Source organism: Salminus brasiliensis, chromosome 23, assembly GCF_030463535.1.
Source record: "Salminus brasiliensis chromosome 23, fSalBra1.hap2, whole genome shotgun sequence".
Lineage (NCBI taxonomy): Eukaryota > Metazoa > Chordata > Actinopteri > Characiformes > Bryconidae > Salminus > Salminus brasiliensis.
In genome coordinates, this window is record NC_132900.1 from 22,469,126 (window position 1) to 22,481,374 (window position 12,249).

The 12,249-nt window shown below is 39.9% G+C and overlaps 1 protein-coding gene and 1 long non-coding RNA gene across 2 annotated transcripts in view; one reads left to right on the forward strand and one right to left on the reverse strand.

The window, feature by feature from the left end:
• LOC140545641 (uncharacterized) overlaps window positions 1-695 on the reverse strand; it is a 28,372-nt gene extending 27,677 nt beyond the window's left edge. Inside the window, exon 1 of the long non-coding RNA XR_011978279.1 lies at window positions 602-695. This is a non-coding gene — a long non-coding RNA (uncharacterized lncRNA). The remainder of the gene's footprint in view (window positions 1-601) is intronic.
• A 73-nt stretch (window positions 696-768) lies between these two features.
• lactb2 (lactamase, beta 2) lies at window positions 769-5,810 on the forward strand. Its single transcript, XM_072669285.1, has 7 exons — window positions 769-1,014; window positions 1,152-1,315; window positions 3,436-3,556; window positions 4,589-4,767; window positions 5,062-5,210; window positions 5,288-5,375; window positions 5,467-5,810. The coding sequence occupies exons 1-7, from the start codon at window positions 893-895 to the stop codon at window positions 5,502-5,504; spliced, it is 861 nt and encodes a 286-aa protein (XP_072525386.1). The 5' UTR covers window positions 769-892; the 3' UTR covers window positions 5,505-5,810.
• The last annotated feature ends 6,439 nt before the right edge of the window (window positions 5,811-12,249 follow it).

Consider the following 12,249-nt stretch of genomic DNA (forward strand, 5'->3'; position numbering starts at 1 on the left):
GTACTTGTACTACTTACATATTCATGCATTTATCTGCACTTTCTACTCCTTACATTTTAAAAATAGCCTTGTTATTGCTATTTCATTTCGATTTTTTTTTATTCTGGCTTGTCATTGTTAAAAACAACAACAACAACAACAACAAATATCCAGATAAATCGAGCTATTTGGAAAGTGTGGATATGATTGTGGTTGGATGAGAAGTATAAACATATACCATTCTGACACCTTATTGGTTTGTAAGCAATCCATCGCATTTGCACGTCACATCACACTCCAGCAAGGACATAGCAGACGTATGTAGCCAATGTCCCAACTAAGCCCCACACTGACATTCCAATTAAGCTTACTGATAACCTGCCTCTGAAGTTTGACTTTTTGCACCATTACAATATTTACAGGCAACTACCCATCATAATTTCCACTCAATGAAACACGTAATGCTCAGTAGTACACATAGATGGTCTTTTAATACATTCCATATGACTAAAATGCATATCAACATTAACATACAGTTTATATTTATATTAAAATAGTAATTATTTTAATTAATTCAATCTCAATTCACGTATCTGTATTATAGACGGTGAAAAATACTCACGGTTTTTGACTTGAGTACACACACTATCTTATCCTTTACTGAGCAGTCTTGGGTTTTTGTGGTGACGTTCGTCTACAAAGGTGGACTTTATCAAAGCCCGCATGCACGCTAAAAGACTTGTATTTTGAAAGACTTGTATTTTACAAAGCACTTAGGAAACGGAAGTGATGTGTTTTGTTTTGTCCAGAGTTAAAGTCCAACTGTATCAAAGTTCGTCAAACGTGTTCTTGTGTGTAGGAAACAAATAACACTTGAGAGTGTGGATTTTATTCTCCTGCTTACCGGAGGAAAATGTCCGCTGTGATTCCCCGCATCGAGCAGCTTTCATGTAGGGTGGTCCGTGTTCTGGGCTGTAACCCCGGTCCTATGACCCTACAGGGAACCAACACGTACCTTGTGGGCACGGGAAAAAGGTAGCTAGCTAGCCAACCAAGTCAGCTGTTCAGGTTGAACCTGACTTTTCATAACAATCCTGCTGGTGATGGGCATTATGAGTTAATTTTGACGATGTATATTATCTTTCTGCTGCGTGTGTGTCGGGGGGTGTCAGGCGTGTGTTGATAGATGCAGGGGAGCCTTCAGTATCCGAGTACATCAGTAATTTAAAAGAAGCTTTGCGCCTGTGTGACTCCTCAATTCAAGAAATCCTCATTACACACTGGCATCATGACCATGCTGGAGGAGTACCAGACATCTTCACACACATACACAAAGGTTAGACACTCTCTCTCTCTCTCTCTCTTTTTTTTTTTTTTTTTTTTTTTTACAGAGCCCTTCTGGTGACAACCATCCTAATAAAACAATGCATGCCCAGAGTGGACAGAGCATAGGAATAGAATTGTCACTTATGGACAATATAATTAACATGCTGATTATTTTGTTCCTATGTCTTCATTTGTTGTATGTTTTAAGTTAAAACTTTAGCTAGAGAAAGGGAATGGAATTATTATTATTATTATATATCATTTTTATAGAACCATACTTTTAAAATGGCTCTGTATTAACAAGAATTGGTATCAGCAGATAGCTAGCTAAAAGTGTATAATATTAATATTGCTGGTTAAGTCAATAAACACTTATTAACACTTATTAACACAACTGCATTTAGATAAAAAAGGAGATGAATCATTTCAGATAGGTGGCATCATTTTTGCAGGTTTACAAGATTACATTGTTTATGTAAAAAAAAAAGAAAAAAAAGAAAGTAAGAAGAAGAAACAGAAGAGTAAAATAAGAACATTCACTAAAACAAGTACTGAAAAAAGACAGAACCAGGTTTTAGTGTTAGATTACATGTAACTTTATATTTTCATGCATTTTAAGCTGGCTAATAAAATAACTGAATACTAATAAATGGCTGGTAGTCATTTTGAACTCTATCTGAACTATCTGGAACAATTCATTAAAAGAGTCCCATAAACAGACTATTTTAATTTGGGTATCCCTACTTTTTGCAAACTTTAACTAATGTTTAAATCTATAAATAGTATGACTTAGATCTCGGCTGAGGGGAAATAGTGAAAAGACTTATATCAACAGGAGTTACTGTTTTAGAGACATAGCACAGTTGCTACAGTACAGTACAGTGGGACACAGTACTAGTCATACTAGTCATAAAAGGTATTATATATCAAATATATTACTGATTTTTATTGTTTGTTGATATTAAGGCAATGTGCAGTTTGATGTATAATAGAAAATTGTTGCAAAATGTTACGAAATCAATAAAAACTCAGAAAAAGACCTTTTACACAAACTCAAACACTCACACACGCCTTAAATGCCCATAGCCAATCCATCTAGTAAATACTACATAACGCAATTAGTTTGAATGACACTCCACTACATTTTAGTGGTTTGGTACTTGTCATTGGCTCTTAAAAAAATATTTTTAAATTGTAAATATTTTTATTTTATTGTTTTATAAATAAAGATTTTTTTAATGTAAAATGTATTGTGCGCTTATTTGAAACAGGGGTGAGCATAAAGGGTACCATTACCCATACCCATTAATTTTTTTTTTTTTTTTTTTTTTTTTTGCTTTTAAACATGTGTATATATTTATTTTAATTTACAAAAACCTTAAAATTAAGTTACTTATCATTGTATAAGAGATTGTTTTTTCTTTTTAATTTAACATTACTTATGCTGCTGGAGTCAGTCCAGTCCAGTGCTCAACAAATGTCTGAAAAAGAAATGTTGGTGAGTTTATTAGGTAAGCTTACTCTAAATATGCTGTTATGTCATTTGTGGGATTTTAAAGATGATGCTGCAGTTTTAGCACAAACTGTTATTTACAGTCCTGGTCATGGTTGTGTACATCTTTCAAACATAAAACACTGTTTAAAGATTGATTTAGAAGTTATTTTTAAAGATATGCTTTTACTCGTTTACTTTGGGTTTATTTAGAAGCGTGAACCTTTGTACTTTGTACTTTAAGTAAAGATTTAAACCTTTAGCATAGAGTATTTTTTTTAACTATTACCTAAGGATGGGACTTGTGATGAACCTTTAGTGTGCATTTGGACTCTGGCTTAAATGAAGGGTCCCAGTAGCTGAATAAAACTTCCTTTTCTACTTTATTGGGATTTTACTTGGTAAGTGGCCAATGTTGATAGACATGTTAGTCAGCCCTAACAGTTATGTTTAGTAAAGCCATGGGCTACAGATCAGGAAGTTAAGGGAACAGATAAGAATGGGCCTTTCATTGAACTATTTCCTAACTTTTTAACTTTGTATCTTTCTAAATATTTGCATATTTGCTGTCTGCTTGTGTGTGTGTGTGTGTGTGTGTGTGTGTGTGTGTGTGTGTGTGTGTGTGTGTGTGTGTTTAGATCTGGAGGTTAGTAAACTACCTCGCTCCCCTAGTCAGCCAGAGGGGATTGGAGAGGAGAAGAGGAAATACACATACTTGAAGGACAAAGACGTCATAAAGACTGAAGGAGCTACTTTACGGTGAGCCCATCACACCTGACATTACAGAGCTTCTGCATGTATAGTATGCAAGTAGTGAGAACGTTATTTGTGAGCATGTACAGTTGCAGCCAGAAGTTATTACACTTATCATGTGCATGAATGTCAACATTGAGCAATTATTTATTTTATCTGGGGCAAAATGAGTGTACAGTATACACTATATAGACAAAAGTATTGGTACACACGCTTATTCATCTTCTGTAATCAAGGGTGATTTAAAAGAGTTCATCCTGCTTTTGTTGAAATACTTTCTCCACTGTCCAGGGAAAACGTTCTACCCTCTAGCCCACATCTGGCATTAGGCATTTTTAGTTGCTATACCATGCCAGGTGCCAGTAGGTTCATGTTTATCTGCTCCAGTGTCCTATTCTGTTGGCAGTATGTCTGTATGGGGACTAGACAAGCTGCATATGTATTAATTAAATGGTCGTAACTTCCTGTTAATGATCATGATGGACTGATGATGGTTTCTCTGGGCCCACAAAAATGTCTCTTCAAGCTTTATCTAAACAACTGCTCCTAAACTGATACTTTCAAGCTTGATTAAAGTTGGCAGCTGACCACATTGACAAAGAAAAAGGCATTCAGGTAAGTGGTTTATGGTTTTATGAGACATGTCTGATATTTAGAGTAGTAAAGGTGAGGCATTCAACCTCAAAAGCATTGTACCTGTTAAGCAGGGTGGTAGGGCTGGGCCTAGGTTTTGAAACTGGTACAAAATGGATAGAATAATGAGAAAGAGGACTACTGCAGAATTCTTCAGCATAACCACAATCCATCAGCTTGACTGTTGAAACCTTTGAAGGTTCCAATAGCGCAGTGACATTAGGCTTTTGTAATGGTTTTCCCAAAGTCCTGACCTCAAGTACGTGGATAAGTCAGGGCTTTTCCAGGTTACTAACAAATGTAATTTAACTCTACCAATTCAGCCAAAACAGTAAACTTCTGCCTACAAATGTATGTGCATAAAATTTATTTCACAACATTTATGTGTGTAATATATAAATCTAGGGTGCTGTTCACCCCGGGGCACACTGATGACCACATGGCTCTGTATCTGGAAGAGGAGAAGGCAGTGTTTTCTGGAGACTGCATTCTTGGGGAGGGGACTGCTGTGTTTGAGGACCTACATGACTACATGCTCTCACTGCACACACTGCTTAATGTCAATGCCGACATCATCTACCCAGGTATGTCTGTGTATAATAGACATGTCTGTGTGTAATAGACTACTTCAACACTGCTGTGCCTAAAACCAGCACAACACATACCAAAATGCCACTGCTGTGCTCAGAATGGTACTTCATTCAGAATAGCGTTGCCTGATGGTTCCTTTGCACTGATAATCAGACATTACTAGCCTGCTGCTTTGTACTTACAAATGCAACTGTAATTGAGTTTAATCTTTTTGTTTATTCCACTTTTTAAAGGTCCATTTCAGCAGGTTGTCCTTACAAATTATGTGTGTATGTGTTTTGTATCAGGTCACGGTCCTGTTGTTCTGAGTGCATGCAGCAAGATACAACAGTACATCACTCACCGTGCTGCTCGTGAACAGCAGATTCTAGATGTGCTTAGAGATAGTGGCACAGATGCCTTCACCTCCTCTGCATTGGTTAAACTAGTTTATAAGGTAACACACTGCTTTATACTGGTGGTATGTTCATGATGTTTTGATTTTGCAATGATGCTTTGATGTTTTTATATAAGGACACGCCTGAGCACTTACATCATGCTGCAGAAATCAACTTGCTTCACCATCTAAAAAAGCTACAGAAGGAGAAAAAGATTGTTCTAGGTAGGAGGGTGTGTTTGTGTTACAGAAAATAGAGAAGTATTTTTTAGGTTTGGGAAAGTTTTTTGCTGATTGTCTGTCTGTCTATCTGCAGTTGGAGATTCAGAGAAGAAGTGGAAGAGCAACCTGTAACTCCTTGCCCAACACATTTTTAACCTTTGATTTTTACAGCAAGACATAGTGCCTCTGTAAATACTACATCATGTAGTAATCAAATCCACCTGCTAGTGCTATTCCAGTGTCTGAATGGATCACACCATAGATTAATGCACTCTGCCTGCTTACTTGTCTGATCAGTTTAATACATGACTAACCTGAATTGCATGCAGGGTTCATAGAATTCTCTATAAACAGTGATCTGGCCCATTGTTGTTCTGATTTTTGACTAAAGAGCAAAATTCACTTAAATTAAACTTAATTTGTATAGCACTTATTAAAGTTTTGCTGTCGTTCTTTGCTTTCTGTTGTTAGTAAGACACTCCTGAGCACTAGTTTCATCCTTTAAAAAAAGGTATAAAAGGAAACACAATTTTCTAGGTAGGTGTGTTGTCTAACAGCGCTTTACAGAACTGCCCTTAGTAAGCAAGCCACACTCAACACTGATAAGAAAAAACTCTTTTTGATCTGGAGAAGCCAATCTTGAGTGGAACAAAAATTCAAAAGTGTGGACACCAGATTTAAAAAACAATAACGAGACACATACCCATCATCTGGGCCAACTCTGTCTCTTTTCAATACACTTTTTACATTTATAAAACTCATACTGCCAGAGGCAATGTAAAACAAAATATGTAGAGGGGGACAATAAATAAATAAATAAATAAACATATAAAGAAATGTACACCTATAACATTGTATAACAACCTGACACCAATTAATGCAACAGAATAAGTACACAAAGTGTTACGTAATCATTGTGTTTTACATGCACTCCATATAGACCAAGCCTTGTATTAATTTGTAAACAGTGGGAATATTCTTTTTTTTCCAATATAAATCTCATTTACTAAATATATCCAATTGTCTATTAAAGGAGGCTCAGGAAGATATCAGCACCTTGTTATAATATCTGTGTTGACTACATCCATCAAACACAAGCATACACAGTAATCACTAATTCGAATCATATACAATCTGATTACAAGTAAAAGGGGGTGATATTATTCACTCTTAGTAGAAGCTCAGGACTAGATATCACTACAATATGTAATTTGCTACTCCTACAACCACTCCACATCAACCTCACACTGGACACCCTAATACAAACACACACACATACAATGACTATTACTTCAAACTATCCTAAGCGCTAGAGGACAAATTTCTTACTCTTTATGAGTCACAATTCAATCCATCCTTCACACTCCAGTACAGGCCGGGAGTAGCTAATCAGGAGATTCAGGAGGATTCCCGATGGGCAAACTTGTGTCAAACTCGAGTTTGGGCCGGTTGGATGTGAAAGAATAATTTTAACACATCTCTGCTTCTTCTTCTTGCATTAATTCTCCATTGAACTATGTTTTCATTCTCCATTCATCTGACAATGCAGCCCATAGAATGCAGTAGGTTAGATCAGGTTCTACCATTTAAGGGAATTCAGGTCGGTGAAGGGCAGGAAGAGGCAATGTAACAAAAAAAAACGCATTGGAAGAAGATGCTGCCAAATGTGAGGAAAGACCCCAGTTGCAGCCGGTAAAGAGAGAAATGGAAATAATTTTGTATTATCAGTGTAAGGTTATTGCGAAATGTTTGCAAAGTCAACTTCTCGTAGTTTATTTTGTAGAACCCAATACACACCATTAATCACAAAGTTTGAAGCTGAAAATAATAAACATAATTTAGCTTAACTGTAATATATTAAAAAGCTTATCTCAATAATGAAAGGGTTTTGTAGCAACAGAGCAACAAGCATTCAGGTTGCATGTGAACTGAGCTTCTGTGTGAAAAATACGTTATGAAGCAAACTGTCTCAGAAACTCTTAGAGGCCTTCATGCTAATGTACACACAGAAGGAAATTCCCATGTCTGTAGTCAACGTCTATAACAATGACATTGTTATTAATAAAATTGCAGAAACCAGTGCACTGCTTAAGAGGCTTTTGATGCTGTAGGTAGTCTACTAAATATGCATGTAGTGAAGCTTCTTAAGAGTTTAGTGTAAACCTAACAATAGCGCACCTCTCTGTTGGATAGAGAAGTGCAATTTTAATTTCAAATTACTGTTCAAAGTTAAATACGTTTTCATCTTTATCTGATTTAAATTTAAATTTTAACTTGGGCATGAAACTCCCAAGCTGAAAAAGGGGCCCACTCCGGCCCTGCTCCAACATCTACACACATCCACACACACACAAGCAACACAAAGATATATAAAATCCACAAATCCACAAACCGCCACAGCAAACTGCCACAGAACAGCTTAACCCCCAGCTCCACCTCGCCAACATCTTACCACAGCCCCTACACCCCACCTCCATCACAATATGAATTGGTGTACTTCCAATGAAGATCACATACTTTTGACTACTCCCCACTGTTTGACTATTCCCCATTTGTTTTTAATATATTGTGTTTAATGAGCTTTTTCCATTATGAAGTCTATTCCATTTCATTATGAATCTAGATGTAATGCCTTTACTTTATTCATTCAGATAGGCTCCAGCAATTATTTGCAGCATTCATTTATGTATAAAGTCATGTCTCATTCCTTTTTTCCCACCTTCTGATGCACAGATTTCTACTTGCATCTTAGTATGTCTTACTGACGTCTCATCTTAGATGGCAGCTCATTACCTCAAACTCAACCCCTGCAAGACAGAGCTGCTGTACATCCAAGGAACTGCTGGACTTTACAGTGATCCCTGGTCACGCCACCTTCAGAAGCATGAAGCCTTGGTGTGTCATGGATGACAATGGATGATCATTCTCAAATTCTCATGTTGCAAATCGAACTCGGTTATGCAGATTTCTCCTTTTTAACATCCAGAGAATTTGACCCTTCCACTCTAGAGAGGCCACCCAGGTGCTTGTTTAATCTCTTGTCACTTCAAGACTTGATTACTGCAACTCCCTCCTGGCTGGTCTCCCTTTGTGCAGCATCAAGCCTCTTCAATTAGTCAGGGAATGCAGTGGCAGGGATTGTACTCAAGTTCAGCCATGTTACTCCTCTGCTGCATTCTCTTCACTGGCTTCCTGTAGCTGCCCACATCAGATTCAAAACCCTGATGTTGGCCTACAAAGCCAAGAATGGGCCATCCCCTTCATACTTGATGGCAATGTCAAAAGCCGATCAGTACAGAAACAATAAAAGAGTAATCTTTAAAAATGGGAAGAGTCATTCCCTCTTTTTCCTGGAGCCATATCTAAACAAATGCAGATTACAGCCTCTGTATCACCGCGTTTCATGGTCTGCTCAAGGGTAAAGCTTCCTGTCCTGTCTCATTTGCAGTAACCTTGAATCTTTGTTTTGTCTTGTACCCCTGGTTTGTTTTGTTTGCCCTGCCTTAGTGTAATTCTCCCTGTTTAGCCGAAGCCCTGCTTCGTGTTTTTGTTCATTGCCCCGCCTAACTTAGTTTTCCCACGCTGCTTAGTTGTTGTTGTTTTTTTGTTACCCAGTCGGAAGCTCTGCTTCGTGTTTTGGTTTTTCCTTTTTTCCCTCCTGAGCTAAGCTCAGTTGACGGAGTTGGTTTCCCTTTCCCTTTATGTTCTGTTGTTTTCTCCTTTGCCCTGCTCAGCCACCCAGTCATCTGGTTCGTATCCAGTGTGTAAACGGGAGGCATACTCCGGCAATCCAGAGCTCTGTAAGGGCTTCCTGCTTCAGTGCTTGGTGTTTTTTAGTAACCATGCCACCGGTACTGACCAAAATTACCTACGTGGTTTCTCGTCTGACGGGAAGAGCTCTGGATTGAGCTGCAAGATAAGTCCTTCTTGGACTTCCTCAAGGAATTCAGTGCGGTGTTCCAACACCCCAGGAAAGGGCTCTCTAAGGGCGATCTCCTTCTTCGGTTGGAACAGGGCAATCGCTCCACCGCCCACTACTCGCTGGATACCCTAGCCGCAGGTAGTGGTTGGAATAAAGTGGCTCTTATGGTCCTGTTCCGCAACGGGTGGGACCCCCCGGTTGCAAAAGGTGTTGGCATGCTGAGATGATAAGCTGGATCTTGACCAGCTTATCTCCCTGGCCATCCAGCTTGACCAACTCCTCAGTCGCCCTACCACGCTCAGGTCCCAACCCCAGAGAAAAACCCCAGACCAAGAGCTCTCCACAAGCTAATGCGGTGAGTGTCCCCACCAGAGGGTTCGTTTCCAAGTCGATCGCGTTGCCAGTTTCGGTGTCCCTTTAGAACAGACCCAGTTACCCAGTCCGAAACACTGCTTCGTGTTTTGTTTTCTGCCCTGTCGAAGCTCTGTGTTTTGGGTTTCCCTTTGTTCACTTCTGAGCAAAGGCATGAAACATGGTTCTTCACTGCCCAATATTGCCATGATATTTATGTCCATTATGAGCCATTATGTCTGGTTACATAAAACTACAATGCACGCTGTGAACTGATGGCAATTAGAGTTTCTCCAGTGCTTTTGTACATGTTAAATATCATCATTTTGTATACAGAGAAATGTAGAATTATTTTGCTTGAATAGTGATGTGTAATTCTGGCTGTATGCTGTTTTATAAGTTGTCAACCTCTTATCAGTGGTACATAGGCTGTATCCTATGTACCACTGTATCTTATGACCCAGCATGTTGAGTTTTCCAGTTTAGCCCAGCTTTGGGTTTTGGAAGTGGCCCACACTGTTGCTACGCGCACATGGCCTCGTAAACTTGTGTCTGCAGAAGGGGAGCTCAAAAGCTGCATGCTATGGATAAAACTGGAATAGCAAGAGAGTCTCCATACAAAGCTAAAAGCTAGCCAGCTGTTACCATCTCTTCTCTCAAATCCACTCCATCAAAAAACAAATTGGACTACCTCAGCTGACTACCAAACTAGAGCTAACTCAGACATCCCACAACTCGTGGATTTCTACCACAAATTGATAGCAGCTACGTGAGGCCCGCAAATTACATACCCCGTAATCAAATTACATATCCTGGAAATAGGAATTCTGTATATTGGGCTCGCTCATGCACTTTTTGGGAGACAGCTCAAGTGAGTGACAGACGTGGAATGTGACAGAGAGAGCATCGTGATTGGTCTCTCTTTTTGCTCATTAGACCTCAGCTCTCTTTGAGGGTAGGATTTACAGTTCAACGCTCTTATTCATCTTGTGTCCTGCAGCTCTGTGAAAAAGTGTTCAAAACTGAAAATAAGCAGCTGTCATTCTTTCATTAGCATAGCTAATATTATATGCTGCTCCGTTAATGTATTTCATGATGAGTGTGATGAACTCCCTATAAAGACACAAAGGAAAAAATAAGGACCATTGTATTACTGTTCATTAACGCAGTTGCATGATTTTAGAGATTTAACATTTATCTACCTTGAACCTTGACACATACACACTGCTACTGTCCTTATACTTAGGCCTACTGGAAGCCCACCAGCCACAAAACCATAACCACAGTGGACGTCTGTGCGTCACCAGTGCTTAATTTTCCCCCAAACCCATCATAAATTAAAATTAAGCATGATTCCATTTGAAACAAAAGGTTTTGCAGGGCATCTAACACCGTGTCTGGGCCTTTATTGCCCCAACCAAAGGAACTCAGCTATTATTTATAAATCAAATAACTACATAAAACACAAAAAACAAATGCATTCAGTAATACCTTCAAATGAATTGTTTGCTCAGCCATGCTAATCTTGCCAATAACTAGTGAAAGTAGTTAAACAGTCAGTTAGCATTACAAATGACATTAGCGCTAGTAATGTGACTGCTAGTGACTGATAGCTTCTATTAATTGTAAGCATATGACTGAACAATTTCTTTAAGAGGTTTACTGATTGGGGGGAGTCCTTTTCCGGAGATTGCAGTTTGCCAACCACACGATCGCCCAGTGCATAGGACGGGGTCTCCCCTCTTTTACGGTCTGCCTGGTGTTTGTAGCGCCTGGATATGTTGGTGGGTCTTGGTCCAGACTGCTTCGCTGCGGTGCATCCATGAGTCTACTGCAGGCACCTGGGTCTCCACGGCCGTCAAGGGGGCCAGTGGTGGTTGGTACCTAAGATAACATTGAAACGGGGTGAGACCAGTGCTTGCGCAGGGGGTTTTGAGCCATCTCTGCCCAGATCAAATACTGGGACCAGTCACTGGGGAACTTGTGACAGTACAGCCTTAGGAACTTCCCCAGTTCCTGGTTGGCCATTGGGACATTACCGTAGCGAGGCCTGGACGTAGACTTTGCCTGAGGGACAAGAGCATGGTGGTGCGCGCTAGAGCTCGGGTAAGAGCTCGGTTGATCTTCGTATACAGGTCCCAATGAATTGCCCTGATAGCTACAGTAGGAGATATGATATTCGTCAGGTCCAACATGGAAGCCTCATCTTGATGGAGGAAGTGGGGCAGTGGTGGCTCAGCGGTTAGAGCTCCGGGCTGTCGATAACAGGGTTGTGGGTTCGATTCCTGGGCTCGGCAAGCTGCCACTGTTGGGCCCTTGAGCAAGGCCCTTTACCTTCTCTGCTCCCGGGCGCTGGACTTTAGTGGTTCGGCCGGGATGTTGAGCTGGTTCACGATGTCCGCTCGCAGGAAGCTGCCCTCCGCACCTCAGTCGATCAACGGGGTGTCACACAAGTCTGGCTTTGGTAGGAAACAACCACAGGCAACATGATCGACACTCACCACATTAGCATGAGAAGACTCCTCCCTGTGCTCTCCGGTGATTGGACCGCCTCCCCACAGTTCAAGCAGAGTCCCTTGTGACTCCTTCTTCTGTGCTCCTCTG

Excerpts from the sequence above, each read along its gene's own strand:
- lactb2 (XM_072669285.1), top strand. The coding sequence starts at position 893 with ATGTCCGCTGTGATTCCCCGCATCGAGCAGCTTTCATGTAGGGTGGTC. Across the intron at positions 1,316-3,435 it reads CTTCACACACATACACAAAG|ATCTGGAGGTTAGTAAACTA; the intron begins GTTAGACACTCT and ends GTGTGTGTTTAG. Across the intron at positions 5,211-5,287 it reads TGGTTAAACTAGTTTATAAG|GACACGCCTGAGCACTTACA; the intron begins GTAACACACTGC and ends TTTTTATATAAG.